Source organism: Manacus vitellinus, unplaced genomic scaffold (assembly GCF_001715985.3).
Source record: "Manacus vitellinus isolate BGI_N305 unplaced genomic scaffold, ASM171598v3 scaffold_13_pilon, whole genome shotgun sequence".
NCBI lineage: Eukaryota > Metazoa > Chordata > Aves > Passeriformes > Pipridae > Manacus > Manacus vitellinus.
In genome coordinates this window covers 15,036,898-15,057,794 of record NW_021938999.1, presented here as the reverse complement: position 1 = coordinate 15,057,794, position 20,897 = coordinate 15,036,898, and the positions used below count along the sequence as shown (strand labels likewise).

Below are 20,897 nucleotides of genomic sequence, written 5' to 3'. Positions count from 1 at the left end.
TGTCCCTTAAAAGGTTTTATGCAAACCTGTTAGCAAGGCTTTCACAACCCAGCATCCTCTTCTTCCTAAGGAAACTATTCAAAACTTGCTCCCACCTCTGCCACTCACATTAACACAGCCTACACCAGCATGGCCATTGTCTAACAATGAGGATTAGGCTAACAATTAAATTTTTCCTACCTCTGATAAAAGTTTAAAAGCTTTTAAAATTTTGATCTTGAAAGATCATTTGCAACATAACTAATTAGAATCAGATTTAGTTGGATTAATTTAGGAAGAAAGACAATCCCTTCTTCTGCATCTCTTCATGTATTTCAACACAACACTTAAAATACCCACTTCAAGAAAACAACAGTTCGTGACTTGGCTTTATAACTAAGTATCTGTGCTGTTGCAAGTTTTATTGTGGATTATCTGACCCAGTGGTAAAGTAGCTTGTGATGAATTCCTCAATTTATGAATGATTAACTTTTACCAATTTATTGTCAGTATCAGGAAAAAGAATAGATATTGGATGGCAAACCGGCTGAATAAAATGTGTGTGTTTAGTTAAACGGATTATTAAACCTTTGGACTTCTATTCATAATGAACTCTACCATCTGCTTTCAATAGCCAAAACTATTTTTGATATCAGATCATGCACACTCATTAACTTAGACCACACTAGCTCTTGAAAGCTGAGAAATCAGTTTAAGTCCATGTTTTGTTACCTGCAACATATCACAAGCAAGTGGTGAAAAACCTCAACTACATCTGAATATGTTAATATCCAGGGAATCCATTCCAATATTTTCTGCTTTTACTTTTGAAATAGTTTTAGATATTTGTGTCTTTTACTCTACATTTTCTCTCAAAAGACAGAATACTTGAGTGACAGACAGAAAATACAAATATATAGAGGAAGTTTACCAGCTGAGCAATAGGTAATTTCTTTTGAATTTGCTGTTTTCCTACTGTGAGAAGTATCACTTGCTAAAATGTGAATTAGTGTTCTGATTTTGTTTGTCATATGAGTAATAACTGACTGACAGTCAAAGAAATACATGAAAGGTTCTACTCATTATGTTCTAATCCTTTATTCATAACATGAATTTTCCATTTTACACAAAAATAACTACTGATGAATAATAGCTTGTGTTTGCATTACCTTTCGATTGAAAATAGGTACACAAAAAATGCCAATAACAAATGAAGGAAATTCACCTTTAAGGTGGAAGAAGCCCATTTATAGAAATCTTTTGTATATATTATTTCAATTAAATCACATGCTTCAATCTATTTTACTTTAAGGGTTATTGTCTAGGAATTCTGAAGGGTTTAGAAGAAAAAATTTATATTTGATTTTGTTAATATTTTGCCCTGATAAAAGGGCAAAAAAAAAAGTTATTTTTAAATGGTTCCAAATGAATTTTGATGTATTTGTTTGTTTGAAAAGAATGTTAAGTAAAATGTATGCATGTATCACTTGAGCTAAAACTGATATTTGAGGTCCATGGGTTTTTTTTTTTTTGTTTGCTTAAATAAGGAAATAAGAAAGTTTCTATTCTTGTTTTAGCATGATTAACCAGGCTGTGTTAAAACTTAAATTTTAGCAATTAATTTGTCATGTATGCATGAAGCTGAGGTTAGATGGAAGAGGAGAGGATGGAAGAGGGGAGGAGTAGTGAAGGTCTGTGAAGTTACTCTACTGATTTTTACTAGAAGATGCAGATTAATCAGTGTGATGTTCAGCAGTATAAAGCCCTGCAACAAAGACAGGACTGAGTTAATAGTAGATATTCAATGGGGAAGAAAAGAGTAGAAATCTTACGGGATTTTTCAAACATCAGTCTTAGGTTGTCACTGAATCTGGAATTGGTCAGCACCTGTAAAAACCTAATTGTGTTCAAAATTTGTAACTTGGATTTAAAGGATAAGTAAAACACTATTGGGAAGCACAAGGGAAGATCCTCTTAGTGTTAAAAGTGAAAATAATCTCAGAAGTATGTTATTGTGCTGAGATATTTGATAGTCACACTTGTTATTTCTGTCCCATTGCTGTCCTTGGGCGAAGTGACCTGCCTGCTCACGCTTGATACTTGTCTAATATTTAGCTTAGTAACAGTTCAGGGTAAATATCAGAATTAATTTATGTATGTGCACAATATCTTTCATGGAACAATATCCATCCAGGACTGGAACTTCCATATTCTCCCCTCAGGATCTCACAGATACAATCAGTCATAATTTCCTCAGTATATGGAAGAATGCCATGCCAGCAGATTGGTTACGTATACCAACATTTTGTACCTATGTCAAACAGAAGGAATAGACTTCATATCCAAGCTTCTGAACATCTGGACTTACAGATGTCAATCCTGATCACTGGCAATATGTGATGAATCATTTATCCTGCGCTGATGCATTTTCCAAGATTCATTGCAGTGTTGAAAGGATAAACCATCCTGTTTTGCATTACACATCACCAAAATTAAAAAGAATACCAGCCAGTCTGATATATTTTTCCAACAGAATTCTTAAAGGGGGATTTATGACTAATGTAACTCTCTAATTAGGGCTGTGCAGATTGTTTGGAACACTTTATAGACACTGGCAAATTCTGTGGTTTAAGCAGATCTGTGCTGTTTAAAAAATAAAGCTCTCTATTAGTTTTGGGCAACCTTAACTTCTACAGATGCTATAATTTATACTTTTTATTTGGTTTGTCAACATTTTACACTAAATCATGTCCATGTATTTTACAGGGCAATATCCATTCAGTATATAATGAAACCTAAAGCAAAAGTATGCTCATCTCCAGATCAGCAGAGGTGTCTAAACCAGCCCCAGTTACCAAACTTAACTTTTCAGAATAATTATTAGTGCTTATGGCACTAATTAAATTCATATGTATCTCTTGGAAACAAAATACACACTTTGAGGGGGACCAAAAAGCAAAATTCTTTCTTTTTGCTATAAACCTTTATAAATGCTAGCAAATGTTATTAGGATGGATCAGTCATGTTTATTTTGATTAGTGGGAAGGAAGCTGTGTCACTGAAACCTCTACTGAGATTAGCCTCGAACTGGAAATAATTTATTTCCCTCTCTTTGTGCAGTTTAATTCCTGCTGTGTTATTTTCTAACGTAAGGATGCCACCTAGTGACAATAGCTGCCTGCTTCTTAAAATGGCCCTAAAAAAATTCTAATCTAACTCCACAATGATATGAAATATGTTATTGTTAATTCTTGGTCAGCTAAGGGGAATATTGTCCATACATAAATAAAAGGTATAATTATTGTTGGTATTTTAGTAAGGTAAAATATGTCCACTATCACAATTTTAGATGGCTGGATTTTCAAACGTATATAATCCAATTGTACCTATATACAGTTTCTGTTTCCATAAATTTTTCAGGAAATATTCATCACCATTTGTGCAGGAAGGATGAAATCTGAGGTCCTGTCCCTACTGTGATGAATATTTTAATGATATGAAAGCAGGTTATTGCTGTAGCAGAGAAAAATAGTCCCTTTTTCTCTGTGTGCTGAACACTGAAGCCCTTTGGCCAGCAAATTGTTCCCAAACTGTAGTTATTTCAGGGAAAGTGGAACAGCTCCAGTAGGCTGAATGGAAAAATCCCCTCAGCCTAATAAAATATGTTCTTGTTTATAGAAATCACTTCTAAGGTAGCAGGTGCTGCTTCTTATCTCTCCAGCTGGGGAGATAACTGCATCCAGCCCTCCAGTATTTTCAGTATGACTTTTTTTCTGCCATCTTTTGCACAAAGCCAAATCTCATAACTGTGCTCATTTATGTTGGAGTTCTAGTCTGTGGATTCAGGGATGGTTTAGTCTTCAGCTGTAACTGTGCAGTATAGCTCAAATCAGTAGTTTGGTGCAGCTAAACTAAGCATTGCATTCTCTGAAAACTTGTTGCACTTTCATCCCACTTTCTGGCTCCTGTTATGTCTCCTCACAAACCCACCACGTCCCTTCCAGTTCTTCAACCAGGCAATTTGCTTCCTCTCATTAACAAGACCAGGGCACATCTGGAACTACTCAGCAGCAAATCACTGGTCAAAATCTTTGCACTGATGAAAACTTAGGTGCCAACAAAGGGTTGGTGTCCCTAGAGCCAGGCACTAACTGGCCCACAGTGAGATCTTTGAACTTAGGTACCTAATGTGTCGGATATTATTGTGGCAGATGTGGATAGATGTTAATTTAATGCCCTCACGTTCTATGTGTGAATCTATCCTGTTAAGTCAGTTTTGAAAATGAGACCAAGACTCATGAATTTTAAAATTCCTGTCCTCATGCTACTCCAGTTGTAAATATTGCACTGCTAGTAGGAACAATGTCCATGTGCTTGACAGACTATATGTATAATACCAGCTCACCTTCTTACCTTATAAAATATCAATGACCCACGTTTATAATGTGGTACCTATCACATGCAATAAAATTAATATTTAGAACATTACCAAGTTGTTTCATTTTCGGTTTTTTTCATGTATGGTCTGCAGGTGGTGAACTTTTTGCTGGTCTCTACAGTGACTACTGGGGAAGAGATGCTGCCTTGTTTCGCACCACGAATCGCATGGCCCATCTCCGAACTGAACCTGACAACGAGCGCCTTTTGAAAGGTATAGGAAGGAGAAGAAGGAAGAAACAGAGGTGTTTCAGATGACTAGACAATTTCTGTATAACCTCAAATTAAAGAAATACTATTTGTGAATATGTATATCCATTTGGAGGTGAATTTAATTAAACTATGTTTTTTTCCATGAAATTTTTCATGAACACCCTATTTCTATCACCTGGTTGCCCTTAGGCAGCTCTCTGATTTACAGATCCCTGGTTTTTAATTTTATTTTTTGGTTGCTGCCAGCTGATTTTAAGGACTGAAAAAATAAGAGAATGTTTTAATAACTTGAACTCAATTCATCTCTGTTTTCTTTTAAAGAACCAAAATTTGTTGGCTCATACATGATTCCCGACAATGAAGACCATGATGACAACAAAGTGTATTTCTTCTTTACTGAAAAAGCTTTAGAGGCTGAGACAAACACTCATGCCATATATACCAGAGTGGGACGTGTATGTGCGGTAAGATCCTTTCTTTGACTCCCAGCTAAATGAAAAAGGAAGCATGTTCTTTCTTTGGTCCTTCTCCCCCAGGCAAATATGGCATCTGTTAGTTATGGTGTGATAGTCTGAATGAAAACCTTACATCTACTCACCCTCAAGTGTGATAACATTCACAAGTCATCCAAAATCTGTGTTTGAAGTTCAGTTTAGCTGAGAGAGGTGGTAACTAACAGCAGTTGCCCACAGGACTCTCTTACCATCCACCTTCTCAGTTCAGATCAGGACTCTATTATCCTTCAAACTGGCTGTAGGTCCAGGGCCTCTTGCAGCTCTCACAGCTGACATAAAATGATGTCCCTTCACATTCCAGGTGACAGAAGTAGCCCAGCCACCAGTCCTCTCTGATATTCCCTCTTGCTTTCCTATTCTGTCAGTGAGGACTGAACTGAGGTTGTACAGGGTCAGTAGCTTTCCTTTCAGACAGCTGGATAGGGCAAGAGGCAATGGGTACAGATTGAAACACATTAAATTACATTAGAATGTAAGAAAACATTTTTTTACTACCAGGAGGGTTGAGCACTGACACAGGTTACCCAGAGCCTCAATCCTTGCAGACGTTTAAATCTTGACTGGACACAGGCCTGAGCAATTTACTGAACAACTTGTTCAAAGTAACTTACTTTGAGTAGGACAGTTGGACTTGACAATCTCCAAATTCAACTCTTCATAGAATGATTCGGGTTGGAAGGGACCTTAAAAATCATCCAGTTCCAACCCCTCTGGCATGAGCAGGGACACCTGTGTTTCCATAAATTTTGAAAACCTCTGATGCAAGAATGATAGGAAGGGTGCAATGCCAAAAACCTCTAGAGTGCTTTACAAATAGAAGCCAATTAATGTTTTCATTTCATCTCTCATTCCTCTTCTTAGTAACTAAGAAAAGTTGTGCAGATAGGAAACTAGAAAGAATGATCAAATTGTCCAGGTAGACTTAAGTTTTACCAGAAAAATCATAAGGAAAGACTTTTCTTCCCTCCACTGTCCTGCATGATTATCCATTTCCCACTCAGGCCATGCTCCTGGTGTGTTGGTGGCATCGCTTTTTGGATCCCTGGCCCCACACACATGGCGATCTTGGGCAGTTGCTGAAGAGAAGCACAGTTAACATATGATCTCCCAAATCAAGCTGCCCATAATTGGTTCTCTCTGAACAATTGACCACTGTAAGGCTGATGAGAGGAGCTCTCCCACTCCCACGGCGATTACATCTGCTTGATCAAAGGAAGGAAAGAGAAGGCTATTTCTTAACATTTGATTTTGTAAAAAAAAAAATTATATTCCCCTGCCTAACTGTAGGGGATAGCTTCTTGAAAGTATTGGGCAAAGAACAAGGTACAAGTTAAAAATCTTCTGTCACCTCCATGTATGGTATATATCATATATGCTCATGAGCATACTACCTATTAAACTTCCTTGAGTACTCATGTATAACTTAAAAACATCTGAAGTATGCAAGGTACCAAATTGCAGCCTCAAGACATTAATGTTCACAAAACCAGCTGGCTTTCTGGATTCCAGCCTGTATCAAGATCTGAAGTAGAATTCTTTGGTTTATGTTCTGAATAGATTATTTTAATAGTTCCCTCTAGTCTGCAATATATCCACCTGGAAGTCTTATCTCTAGCCATGGGTTAACCCAAAATCCCACAGATCTTTCTCTTCCACTTCTTCAAAACTCGAAGTCTTTTATCATCTGGCCATTAACTTATCAGCTGTATGTTATAATTCAGATTTTATTTAGTGAATACAAACAACAACAAGTGATTCAGGAACTGGCTTTTTTTCCCAACTTTTTTATTTTTTTCTGAGCTGTAACAGGTTTTGCAACACAGAGGCAGCTACTCTGCATATTTCTACTTTTCTGAGGAAAACAGACCTCTGTTTGTGAGAGTTTTGCAAGCCTACTGCAGAACCTTCAACCAGTTACACAGACTACCTGAATATAAGGCCATGATTTGAGGATGGTACCTGAAGGTTACAAAAATCTGATTGCTAAGTAGTACTAAATTCTCCCTTTTCTCTCAAGTCCCAATAGTTGCCACAGCTGTACCATTTCTATAGATAGATTCAGACCTTCAGTTTCCAAATGCATCAAACTAACCCTGCACTGAGCTTTTACAAAAAAGCTAAACTTCACTAATATACTTAGTATATCTAATTTACAAAAATGAGCAATAAAAAGAAAGCTTTACAACTGCTGTATAGTTAAAACTATCCAGGGATATGGTACAGAATTAAAAAATTCTTGTAAACCCACAGCTCTTAATGAGACCTGGACTTGATCAGTGCAATCCTACTTGAAAACTGACTCCAGAGAAACAGTACTAGTAATAGACGTGGTTTGGAAAGGAATGCCTTTGGCATTAAAAGACACAATGAACAATTAATTCAGCAGAGATGTTTGTGCTTCCAGACTTACTCATTCAAATTACCATTGGCACTTGTTTCTTTCTACACAGAATGATATGGGAGGCCAGAGAATGCTCGTCAATAAATGGACCACTTTCCTCAAAACCAGGCTGGTTTGTTCTGTGCCTGGGAGAAACGGAATCGATACGCATTTTGATGAATTAGGTAAATATCCTAGACTGCAATAAACTCAAAATTATCCAGAAAAGCCATACACTTTCATGATAACATACCTTACTATTAAATATTGTACTGTTTTATTCATTAACAGGGCGTGGTTGTTAGTGTTTTGTTTCCAATGTATATGAAGTTCTATAAGTACAGAGTTGGCTATCACCTATTACTCCTTTATGCATTGTTTTTAAAGATTGCTTTTAAAATCTGTATAAAATTAAATAGAATAAATAAGTAAAATAGGATTATACTTTTAACAATCAATGAAGTTTCTCTTCTGTGGCTGGGAAAAGTAGTTTGTTATCAATAATGTTGCATTTAAATTTTACAGAGGATGTATTTTTGCTGCAAACTCGTGATAACAAAAATCCAGTGATATTTGGCCTTTTCAACACTACAAGGTAAACAACTAGAAGAAATAATAGCAGCCATGGAGGAATGTTTGAACAGTCTATTAAAGAGATAGAAGCTGCATGATGCATATCCCTTAGCAAATATACAGTAAACAGTTTAATCTCTGTTCTAGTCACAGTGGGCTTCCTTGTTAATGTAAAAACTGCTCTATAACACTCAGGGGCTGAAGTCTCATTCAGTGATTCAGTCTATCTGGATCACAAATTAATTAAGTGCTTCTCAGCTTGAAAATTTCCTAGTGTCGAAGTATATGCACTCCTGCATGCTTATAAGAACAGCATCTCAGAGTCACCTGTCTTCCCCTAAGAGCTCCACTGTATTTCAAGGTTAAGTAGATAGCAGCTTAATTCCTACTAACTTCTTAGTGAAGCCTAAAGCACCAGCTGTAATGTTGCTGGTGGCCTCCTCTTCCTTTTCCACTGCAGCCTAGTTCAAGTGCAAGCATGTAGTACTCTCATCCCTGAAATCCAACTGTTAGTTTAGGATGTAACTGGTAGAAAAAATCAGCTGTGCTTTTGCCACTATCTCTTGATTTATTTTTTTCTAATAAACAAAGTCAGATCTGCTCCTCTAGCGATGCAGACACCTGGCATTTCCTACTGGCTCCCAATGCCAGTAAATTAAAATTATTTGGATCACCTTCCAGAGTCAGAAATAACTTCTTTGTAGAGAGCACTGATTCTTCTTTAAAAAAAAAATAAAAAATCAATTGCTTCTCTGGAAATAAGTGAATAAAATTTAAAAGTAAAATAGAAACTTTTATGTGGATTGACCTACACGAAATGATCTTCTGATCTAACTGATAAAATCAACCAACATTCCCACTCAATAAAAAAAGGACTCATTTTAGTCACTGTTCCTTTTAGTCAGCATCTTTCCAAGCAAAAACAATAGGAAAAATGTTAGAGAAGAAAAATGGTAAACTGTTTAAATAACTAATCAAAGACATATAAAACCTGAGTTCAGTTCACTGTGCTTCCTCTGTGTTTCTAAACAAGTAATTTAGAGTTTGTGTTCACCATTATCAAATTTTGGCATAACAACACAGAGCTTCCTTGGAGAAATGTTATAAATATAAACACATTAAAGACATTTAAAGAACATTGCACACAATATTTAGAAGAAAAGCATATAGGAAAGAATAGGTAGTTTTTTATCCCTGAATACTGTTGAAATGTGACTTATTTTTAATTGCACAATAAAACCAGTATTATATATACAGAATGTGACATATTGCTTTAATAATGTCTTTAAATTTCACTTCATAGCAATATATTCAGAGGCTATGCTATATGTGTTTACCACATGGCAAGTGTCCGAGCAGCTTTCAATGGACCATATGCTCATAAAGAAGGACCTGAATACCACTGGGCCCTCTACGAAAGAAAAGTACCTTATCCTAGACCTGGTTCAGTAAGTACAATCTGTTTACCCTTGCTTTGCTATGTAAATGAAATTGAAAAGAAAAAGCAGACTGCTGCTAATGCACAAATCTTCCTGACTTCACGGTCCAGGGTATATCTCCTTGAATACTCCAGCATTTCTGGAAAAGTGTGGAATGGCTCAGCCATAAGTTAATCGAGTGCTAGCCCCATATGTTTCCCCCCAAAAAATAGTGGGATTAAGTATATAAGGTTTTTCAAAATCCTCTTAGGACTTGAATTTGTCAACCTTGTGTCAAAGTCATAAGATTCCAAAGTTAGGACCCCAGGCAAAATGGATAGAAAGCAGCACCTCTAGAAGGTGGGTCAGATATTGCATTCAGGAACAGTGTGTTACCTGTGAAGGAACCTCCCTTTGTTTCTTTTGCCTGATGAAACCAGGACATTTAACAAGCATGAAAGGAAATTAAAAAAAAAAAAAAAAAAGAAAACCCAAAAGAGGAATCCACTATTTCAAAGTCAGGTGGTTCTAGTTTCTTTTTTCCACCTCTTTTTCCAAAAGGATCAAATTGGAATACTTCTATAATTGAGATCAACGCACAGGTTAGAAATGAGACATAAATTTTAATAAAAGTAACTAATCAGAATAAATGCTTTTGTAGATAACGAGCAAATTCTTCATCATTCAAGGTCCTTCTCTCAAGACTGGTTCTTTCTGGAAACAATGGTCTATCACCCTTGTAATTCATTGGTTTGCTTTCAGACATCACAGAGTGAGATTTTACTACCCTTAAGCTTATCACCTTAAGCTTGCCCTTAAGTTTCCAAGCTTATCAACATTCTTGTACCCTTTACAAAGAATACAGAAATAATAAAACAACATTGCAAACAACCAAACTCAGCAAAACCATTCATATTTTTTGCTAATTTTCACTCAAGTTTCTTTATAAACATAATTTCTTTTTTTTTTCCAATGGGTATTAAGTGAAGGAAAGAAACAACATATTTTGAAACTGTGATTAATTTTTGTAGCACGCTCTGCAACTATAGAGGTGCTGTCATGTAGAGAGTTGTTCCTGTCTGGCACTTAGATTTCTGGAGGAAATCACGAACTCATTGCTTAGAGGCAGGTAATTAATTTCTACAAAGCATTCCTAATTCCTGTGTTGATTTCTCAAAGGCATCACAAGTGATTTTCACCTCAAACCCTTTTCCTGTTTCACTCTCTTTCTAGGTGTTTCTGGAGTTTCTGTCCTAGGGCTCTCACATCTCCTCCTCTGCCTGTTGGTGCAGGTTGAGGGTGCCCCTTGCTTTGCAGGGGCCCGTCACCATCTCATGGAAGAGGCAGAGCCAGAGCCTTCCTCACTTTCCCCTTCCTGCTGCCAGTCAGGAGGAGCCTCACAGCAGGCAATGACAGGCTAACTCAGGGAAACATCACATCCGGGATTTCTTCTTTATCCTGTACCTTTTGGGATTACAACTACTTACCCACCCATGGCAATTGTCATCTGTTGCAAAGCTGCTTTTGTTTACACCCATGAAGCTCCACCCCTTATCATGCCAGCATTGGGTGGATTTCTGACTCTGTGAGATGCAAAGACAGCAACAGCTGTTTGGCTAAATCCCCCCCAGTTTTCACACTTCACCTCTTAATCTTCTCTCAGGCTGGGGGCTCAGTCTCATGAGCTTAAAGGGGGAATAAACAGTTGCTGGAGCAGTACTTTCTGCTGACTCAATATTCTCTTTTATACTGAACACAATCATTTCCAGAAATAAGTGTTGCATACAATTAATTTATCACTGAATCTCAGGAATGAGAGGTGAAAAGGCCCATTAACTTATCTACTACATGCCAGTACAGCCTTTCTCCCTGTAGTATGATTTCAAATGCATGTCCTTTCTCATTTTAAATTAATCATTTTAAATTCATGTTTTCCTCTACTTCTCTTGGGGTTAGAGACTTAAGTCAAATTTTTGAAGCAGATGCTCCAAAAAAGAGATTATCTAAGATTTAAACATTATGAATATGATTTGACCATCTTGGCCAATGAACTACCACTGCAGCAAGTGTTGACATCAATACCGAATAATTTTTTGTTTGTTTGTCATTTTTCAAAGTCACTGGTATTGAGTCAGGATAGAAAAGCAGATAAATAAATTATCACATTTTGAGAAAAATGGTTGAATTCAAAGGAATTATTAGTTTCCTATTTGAGTTTTGGTATATCAAATTTATAGTTTTTGCAGTTTTACCTAATAATGAGACAGTATCATGCATGGATTGCATAATGGCTGTATATTTTACAATGATAATACAAGTTCTTAAAGTGGTGTTCATTTCTTCCAGGCAGTAGAACACCTCACATATGTTATTTGGACTAGCGTTAAACACAGGCATGAATTCAGTATTAATGACTGCAGTTAATACATTGATATCTCCTAGCACTGAAGATTAAATGGTGGGGTTTTGGCAAGAAGGAGAGAACACCGAGCCAGCACTTCAGCAAAGTTGACAATGATTTACAGAAATGCTGCCCTAAGTTCCACTTGCTTTCGATGCTTCTCTCCCTTGGCCACCTTTGGGTCAAACTGGATTGTTGCCTCCCCAAAAGGCAAGGCATAGGAGCTGAAAAAGTAGCAGAAGAGTGAAAGTAATTTTCCCCGTATCATGGAACAAATTAGCTGAGGAACCAGGTCTTTCTGGGGTGTTAATAGATTTAATTGTGTTTATATGATGCAGAGCACATCAAAGGCTGAACTAGCTGGCTCTGCCAGCCAAAAAAGCATTAATTGATTCATTTTTGGCTGCTCATTTAGGGCACAGTTTAGAGGTCTTTTCAATGTTTTTCCAGAAGCATGAAGAGAAATTGCGTTTCAGGCTGTAGCCAAGTGTTAGGTTTCAAATTCCAAAGAAAAGCTCAGCATATTGGTAAACTGAATCTCAGTACCTTTCCCATTTCAGGAATGACAGTGACAAGAGCCCAAAAATAACCTACTATTAGGCATTTCTGAGAGTCAGCACTCTTTGATCTCAGCTATTGAATGAGTAAAGAATAAGTCTATAAGGAATGAGAGCAGGGCTTAAAGCTAAATAAACAGAAAAGCATTGTTAAGAGTCACACAGGTTCTGACAGACTGAAATCCACTGCACTACTTCTACCATAATCTCTGCCCTGTTTTGCTGATTCTTTTAGTTCATTTAGGCTGTACTGCTTCTGGAACTGACATCAGTAAAATCAAAAGCGGTGTTGATAGGCTTCAGAGACAGCTGCATCTACTGTTTCCTTTCTAGACTACTTGATTTTATTTAATTAAAAATGAAAAGCCTGTGAAGGATTATTTTTATTAAATCTCTCCAGGGCTAGAACTTTGTAAAGGGAACCTGGCAATGCCTATTCACTTGATATGCTGTGCAGTGCATGAGAAGCAGAGGCTTAGCCTGTCTTCATGCTCCAGCTCTGTCTCTTTATTGCAAACAGCCGGTGAAATTCCATCATTAGGTTGATTAGACAGTTACTTTTAAGTCAACACTGAACAAATACTTTCCTGTAGCTAAACCCAGAAAGTGGAAACAAACATTGCCCCACTTGACAAGTGCAGGGGTTTGTTATTGTCAATTACAGTTGACCACAAGTTTAAAATTACTGTTTCCAGTAAACGTAAAGAGTATTTTATTTCATTTTATTGATTGAAAAATCCAATTTAAATAGGGAAAGGCTGCTACTGTGGCTTTGCTTGAAATGTTTTTTTAAAACCACACTGTCTTATGAATGTTTGGAGAAAGTAAATGGTTACTGAGATATTTCCAGCTTGATCATAAATGGTTTCAATTAGACATCATGAAGCAAATTGGAAATGTAGAATCTGTGTTCAGCTGGGAAACACTATCTCCTTCACAAAGCATCCTAAAATTAACTTCTCTCTTTAATGCATTAAATTATCCCTAATTGCACATTTGACTGAAGGAGTAAGCCTCTTTTAATCAGTCATTGACATAAAGTTTATTTGCTTTGCAAACTGATAGATTGATCAATGCAAACATTAGTATTTGAAGCTAAACTGTGATATATAATACTGCCATTGTGAGTTAGGAATTAGAATCAAACATAATACTGTTAGAATGCCTGAAATCAAGAATTACTGTTGCTGCTGGCATAATTTTTAAATGTGCTTAGTTTCTTATGGCAATATATTTTGCAATCAAAAAATAACAAGACTAGGGATTGATTTCAAGCATTAGTGTTCTGCTGACTCTGCATGTCTGTGTCCCTGTTGGGGCAGTAAACCCCTTTCTCTTAACTCTGTCAGTGGCCATTTTGGTTACATCTGCAGTATGAATTTGGGGAAGACATAAGCACTATGGCTTTTGTCAAAATCTAAAAGTGCCACTATTTATTCTTCTCTTAGGATACCAAAGAGGGAGGAACTCCCTCTTTCTAAATATGATAATGCCAAGGTTATGTTCAACATTCCCTTTCTTTTCATGATTAATAATCCACACATGCATAGAGTTCACTGTCCCAATTCCTACTGTGGTCTTCTTTACTTGTTTATAGGTGAGGTTTTCTGTAGACTTGTCTTCGCCTCTGAAAACAAGACCTGTTTCTAACAATTTATTTGTCAAATCTTCAGGATAATCTGTTTTCTATTTTTGCAGTGTGCCAGCAAGGTGAATGGGGGTCTGTACACTACCACAAAAGACTATCCTGATGAAGCTGTCCATTTTGCCAGGAGTCATCCACTAATGTATCAGCCCATCAGGCCTGTTCATAAGAGACCAATACTAGTTAAAACAGATGGAAAGTACAATCTTAAACAACTAGCAGTGGACAGAGTGGAAGCTGAAGATGGGCAATATGATGTCTTGTTCATTGGCACAGGTAATTAAAGAAAGTAAGAAAGAAAAATTTAGTAATTTTTCTTTTATCTCCAGGATGAAGGAAATCTATGCAACATTCCTTTTTAACAATCTTTCTTTGCACAGCTGTGCCAGTTTTCACCTTACAGAGGGTAGTAGTCATTCTAGACCTGTGCTTCACTGTGATGATAACACTATATAGGAAAATAATGGTAGGGAAACATTTAAAGACTAGGAAGAGAATCTTAAGTATAGGATTCCATTTTAATTTCTTTTGTTTTCCAACAAGAACCTTAAATTAAATTGCTGAACAACCGGCCTTATTTTTTAAACTTCAGAACACAATCCTGTATCTGAGCATAGATCTGAGCTGAGACCTGGAGGCCTGAGAGAAACAAAAGTGATACGATTTTCAAAAATATCAGCTCAAGTTACTGGCTTTATTCCACAGTTTATTTTCCCCAGTTCTGGAGACCACAAGTCTAGCTGATACCATTAAAAAGAAACTGCCAGCTTCCAGATTTGGGGTTACAACACAGCTCAAGGAAGGAAGGAAATGCCCAAGGTTTTTTTTTTAAAAAACTGTTAGAAGTTTCCTGCCAAGCTTTCTTGTCTTTCTTTTGTGCCATTTTCTTAAGACACAGAGAGCTTGTTTAAAGAGAATTTTTAAATGTCTTCCAAACAAACACAATTAAGGCAAAATATAACATAGATCTTCACTAAGTCTAAGAAAGCTGAGAAAAAATAGATATCCTAATGGTATTTGAAAAATAAGAAAACTTAAAAAAATAAGAGGAAAGACTGGAACTAGACAAGATTTTAGTCACATCTAATCTGTCTGGAAAAAATCCAAGGATTCTTACATTCACATTTAATCAATTTAACAACAAGAGTGGTTTCACAAATCATTTTAACCATTTTGTCTAGGAAAGCAGTTACAGTGAATTATTTTTTACTAATGAAATTCCTCTGATAAGCACATTTTAGTGTTGAGAATATTCAAAAACAGTATCGTTGTAGAATAGCAAAGGCTTATTTATACTAGAGTTCTTTTCTAAGCTTTTAAATGACCTCAGTATGGTCTTGGTATTGGACTTACTGCAGTTTATAAAACATTGCACAATGTGTCACTTATTTCTGTACAGCATATTTTACAATGAGGCCTACATTTTTCTTATTTTCTGCTTGCATTTCTGATTGAGATTGTTTAAAATGTTCTTGTATACAAGACCTCTGTTCAGCAAAGTTAAATCCAAAGGGGCTTAAGTGTATGCTGTCTGATCTCAGGTGAGAAAAAATTCCAGCGAAAGAATTTGGGTTTTGGAAACTCTGAAATGGAACCTGCAATCTCTACTCTGACAAAGCTCCCATTAGAAAACTCATTGCTTTTTTGGACAATATGATGTTAGAAAGAGTTAATATTTTTCTTAATCCAAATCCAACCTGCTGTGTAACATAAGTAAGCAACATCTTACAGCTGAGCAAAAGTTTCCATAGGGTAGCAGTGCAGGTTAGAAAGGTTCATCAAAGGAGAAGTCTGAACATCAGAGCTTTCACATATCTGTCAGCAGGATTCGGAGAGAGACTTACTTATGAAAATCAGAGCTCGGAATACAATTTCTTTTTACTGTTCCATCACAAAATTGATGCCTTTGATTACATATTCTCTTTGAGAAATGGTGTATGACCCCAGTTTAATGGTCCCTCTCTTTGTTTGCTCCTTTGATCTTTTGCTGAACATTTTTCCCAGTGCTTGCCTGCTTAATATTTCCCCTGTAAATCAAAGGTGACTGAAAGTAACAGAAGAAAGGAAGTGATATCTGCCATTGTTGATGACAGATTTTCAGATTAAGGAGTGGAAGACTATTCTATTAATAGCCAGCAAGGCAAAGCCGAAGTAGTGGAAGACCAGATGCTATTTGTGTGTTTTAATTTCCTGAGAGAGTTGCAGGGACAGAGAGGTTGATAAATCTAAAGTCCAATGTGCCTTAGTCTTTTTGATATTTTAGTTCATTTTCCTTTGACTAACACCTTCACCTCAACAGCAGCTCAGTGTTTCCCTAGAGGAGAGTGAGAACTGTGCACAATGAACCCCTGAAGGTTTTCCCACTCTTGCCTGGAGGAACAGAGCTGCTGCCAGCAATTAAGGACACTAGTAGTTTCCTATCTAGTGTAAACAGTCGGATCCTATAATTAAAGCTACTTTACACTTGCTTGCCTCAATGGACTCCGATGGAAACAATGGACTCAGTTTCTGCCTACTCCCATTTCTTTTTCTGAAATATGGTCACCCTTTGTGATCCTTTTGCAGTTCACCAAGGGGTTATGACCCAGCATTTGAAAAATATAATTAATCATGTACCCTAGGCATGTTTCAGTTAACTATTATTTTCTGGGGACAAATTGTAATTTTTTTTTTATTTTCTCAGAGTAAGAATCCTCATTAATTACAGCAATATGCAACTACCTGTACATATTTATAAATTTCTGTCTATTAGCAACTTTAAGAAGTCATTTAGGTATGTGAAGGACATATAAATATTTCCTCCAATTATAACCTCTTGGTATGTTTTGGTTTTTTTTCTTTTTAATTTATTTCCAGATAATGGCATTGTGCTGAAAGTCATAACAATTTACAACCAAGAGACAGAATCAATGGAAGAAGTGATTCTTGAAGAGCTGCAAGTATTCAAGGTGAACTGTGCTGTGTATGAAGTGTATATACAAGTCCTGAATTTTCTGCAGAATTAAAATGCCTAAAAAATCTGAAAGTAGTCAAATCTATAATAGCCATGCGCAAGAAATTTGTCAATTATATAGTTATTATATGACAGAAAATCTTAATTTTCAACTGATGTGGAGTTATGGCCCAAGTACTGAAGCGTATTAAAATAAATCAGGACTGCTGTCTTTCTGTTTACGTGCTTGGAAGTTGTAGTGTGACTTTTAATTAGAAACTTCTTGCATTTTATTTCATTTTCCCTCACATCCAAGTAAGTAATTAAAAGAGGATAAGTGTACACATGAAAATGTGCCTGCTAAAACCTTGGAAACTTAAATGAGGTCCAGACAGAAATAGCCCAGTCCTCAGAAAGGCTGAATCAGTTAATCTGTCTCTACAGTGGGCAAACCTAAGTCCCAGTGAGGCAAAACTCCATTCTGCTTAAGGATAACCTGATTAAAGCTCAGTGTTTGATATGTGACAAAGCTAATATAATGAAATTCTCTTAGTGAGCATTCATGTCAGGTCACAATAGCCACATAAAGCAGGAGGCTAAGCTACTTCAAACTATAGGGAAAATCTAACATCAAAAGTTAGACATTTAAATCTGGTACCTGCGTTTAGGCAGAGTAACTACTGACTTGTTTCCTGAGGGGGGATGGAAATCACAGAATTTGCCCCTCTTGATAAAGTTTGTTTTTAATAGACCTATTGGGGGCTATGTGTTGCTCCAGGAAATCTGAGCAGAGGGCAGAGAGGACAATGGTAAAAGAAGGAATTCCTGCTATTTTTATCTTATCTTCAATGAATGTTTTGTTATGAAGAACACTCCACTTATCACTCTCAAGTAGGACAAAAGAGATTCAGTGGTGGCAAGAGCTAATGTCATGTTTGACAGGGAAATTGTAGTGTTCCTGTAGCTCTGATAATCCTGAATTAAGTGTTGGTTGGTTGTTTTTAAATACACTCTTTTAAAGTAATACTTCTGAAAGTCACAATTTCCTCACACTTTCCTTAAAGGAAGTAAAAGTATCTTGCAAAGCTGAATGTAATAAGTAAATATCAATGCTATTTTACCTAATTTATTCTCATAGCAAAAAGACATTCTTTTTTCTAAGCAAGTAAATATTTCCTATTTTTTAGATGCCAGTTCCTATTATTTCTATGGAAATCTCTTCAAAAAGGGTAAGTATTTGACATGTTTGAAATGTGAAAGTTGTGACTCAATGTAATGAAGCTGTAAATGGTATAGAAATAGATAGATGCATAGATAGACAGATGAATGTATGTCATCTATAATGAGATCTGGTCGGATACATGTAATCCTGTAATACAAACTTATGGTTATCTGCTCTGTTCCTTTATAAAGCACGCATGTTTTTCATTTCTGATGTTAAATACCCTTAGTTTACACTATCTTGCATATCAAGCACATAAAACCCAATCTGTTTCTTGAGTTACTGTCATAGTAATCACAGTAGGGATTAGCTTGGTGAATATGGCAACTCACAGAAGAGTTCCTTTCTGATAAATGCAGATAAATTTCAGCCCAGGGGGATGTCAGTGCAAAAAAACCTTGCTGGGTCTCCCACATAGTCAAGTGCCCAGTAGGGCTGTTTGGATCTGAACCCCTTTTGAGTTTCTGCTAGTTTCTGCTAAAATAAACACCCAGTTTATAACTCTTGTGGGTAGATTCTTATCTTACTATATCATTGTATAATCTCAGTGTGAAACCATAATAAACGCTCAAGGATAGTTAGATCTTAATGTTAGACATCAGATGTAATATGGGTGCACATAAACACAGTGAAACAGAAGTAACAAAGGATGACAATTGCATTAATAGGAGATGTGAGTGTGCCCCAAAAGATTATTTCAGTTTTGGTGTCTAGCCAATTTACATTCTTCCTGTACGTAATGCAGAAAGAAAAATCCTCTGATGGTGATTCAGAGGAGGATCTTGGGTCTAAGTATTCTGAATTATTTCTGCATCAATCTTTTTCCATGGACTGTGAAAGCACCTCTGGAGACTAGAGTGTCTAACACGGCACCTAAGTGATCATTTGGAGAAAGAGTCAGTGTCATTTCAGACAGTTGCCTTACCTTTAACTCTCAGTCAATTGGCATGGTAAAAGGATTATGTTGGAAGAGTAAAAAGGAGATACTTTATAAAAAAATGAAGTAGTATTCTTCCATTACATCCATCTTCCAAGAGGGCTGCTAACTCCACTAATTCAAGGTATATCTGGAAAATCTGGAGAGAATTGTAAGAAAGCCACAAAAGCAATCCAGTGGTTGAAGAACAAAAATTTTTATGAGAAGCTTAACTTTTTCAAGATATCAAAAAGAAAAACTGAGTGAGAACAGGAGAGCCAGATATATATTTTGCCATGTGAAGTGACTTCCTACTGTGTGTATGGGGATTCTTGAACATTGATGGTGAAACAATATAAGATTTAATAACCAAGTTCAGCTTGCTGAATGCGGATAAACTTATTCTTGAAATGGAATACAGTTTTCTGACACTGAGGACAATTAAATGTTGGAATACATGTTAGGGACAGGGCTGGCACCGAGTCATTTTGTCTTTAAAATCAGCAGAAATATAACTTAGCTGAGTACATGTGAAAAAAATTGTGTACCTTGAGCGTTTTGTCTGGTTTCCTTTCAACTTGGAGTGACTGAGCCTGTGGAGATCTCCTTGCTGGCTATGTCTCAATATCCTTATAACACTGACCAGTCTTCACCAAGTCATGGTACAATAAAATACCACATTTCAGGGCTGAACTACTTATCCCAGCAGAAACTGGGAAAGAATGTTCTTCTTTGATGTTCAGTTGGCTAGATATCAGCTGCTTTTTTGCCCTCCTCCAATGAACCAAGACTTAGAGATGTCTTTACCTCTGCTAAAAGATGAAAGAGAAAATCCCATCTCATATGTCTCATTGAAAGTGTTGTTTCTGTCTTCTGGACAATCACAATGCAGCCTTTGCAGACAAAAAATTCTCCTAAAACAAGTATCCTAGGTTTCTTCTTCATTCCAGTTGGCAGATTGAGTTCCTGCTACTATCATCTGGTTTATCTCAGCAGAAAACTTCTTCAAGCACTGCTGTTACCAGCCTCTCCTAGTTTCTTCCCCTGGCATCTCCGAATGTTAAATTTTATGATCTAAACAGATATAAGAGTTATAATTAGGAAAAAGAATGAACTATCTGGATTAAAATTCGTGTCTTGTGATAGCCTAAATGAGCCGTCAGTATTTTCCAGAGTTAAGTAATTTTAAAATAACAGATTTTGAAAGCTTGGTCAAAGAGTGGGAATTATGGACTAAGTCTGGCCATTAGGATAAGCACAGTTTAGGAATCCCTTTTCTGGCTGGTAAAACTGTGGGAGTGAGCTGTGTATAAGTAGTTTCTATTGCAGTGCACACTGCATGTTTCTGTGTTCAGGCAATTTACCTTCATCAATTGCAGGACTTTTTCTCAAATTCTTGTAAATATAAACTATTCTTTTCTGAATTTATTGTGCCAGCATCTGAAATAATGTTTTGATCACCTGTCATTTGATTTGAAAAGGACATTTATGTGAACTCAAAAGATTCATTAGTACTAATCCTGAAAAGAACCCCAAACATTACAAGTAAACATTGAAGAAGTAGACAGTGACTGGTTAATTTGTAAGAAAAGACTGCACAACAGGAAAAAAAAAAGAAATCTCTCTACTACTGTGCGTGTAAATGTGTGACCGTATTTTAAGTAGCCACATCAAGAGGTAAATTTACTTGAATACTCTCATTTTAAAAT

At 36.5% G+C, this 20,897-nt stretch overlaps 1 protein-coding gene across 1 annotated transcript in view; it reads left to right on the top strand.

Annotated features, from left to right (window-relative positions):
- SEMA3E (semaphorin 3E) overlaps positions 1-20,897 on the top strand; it is a 133,408-nt gene that overhangs the window by 100,116 nt on the left and 12,395 nt on the right. The window contains exons 6-13 of the mRNA XM_008926499.2: positions 4,511-4,630; positions 4,951-5,093; positions 7,595-7,709; positions 8,050-8,119; positions 9,401-9,545; positions 14,172-14,394; positions 16,975-17,066; positions 18,238-18,279. Coding sequence (XP_008924747.2) covers positions 4,511-4,630; positions 4,951-5,093; positions 7,595-7,709; positions 8,050-8,119; positions 9,401-9,545; positions 14,172-14,394; positions 16,975-17,066; positions 18,238-18,279 — 950 coding nt within the window. The remainder of the gene's footprint in view (positions 1-4,510; positions 4,631-4,950; positions 5,094-7,594; positions 7,710-8,049; positions 8,120-9,400; positions 9,546-14,171; positions 14,395-16,974; positions 17,067-18,237; positions 18,280-20,897) is intronic.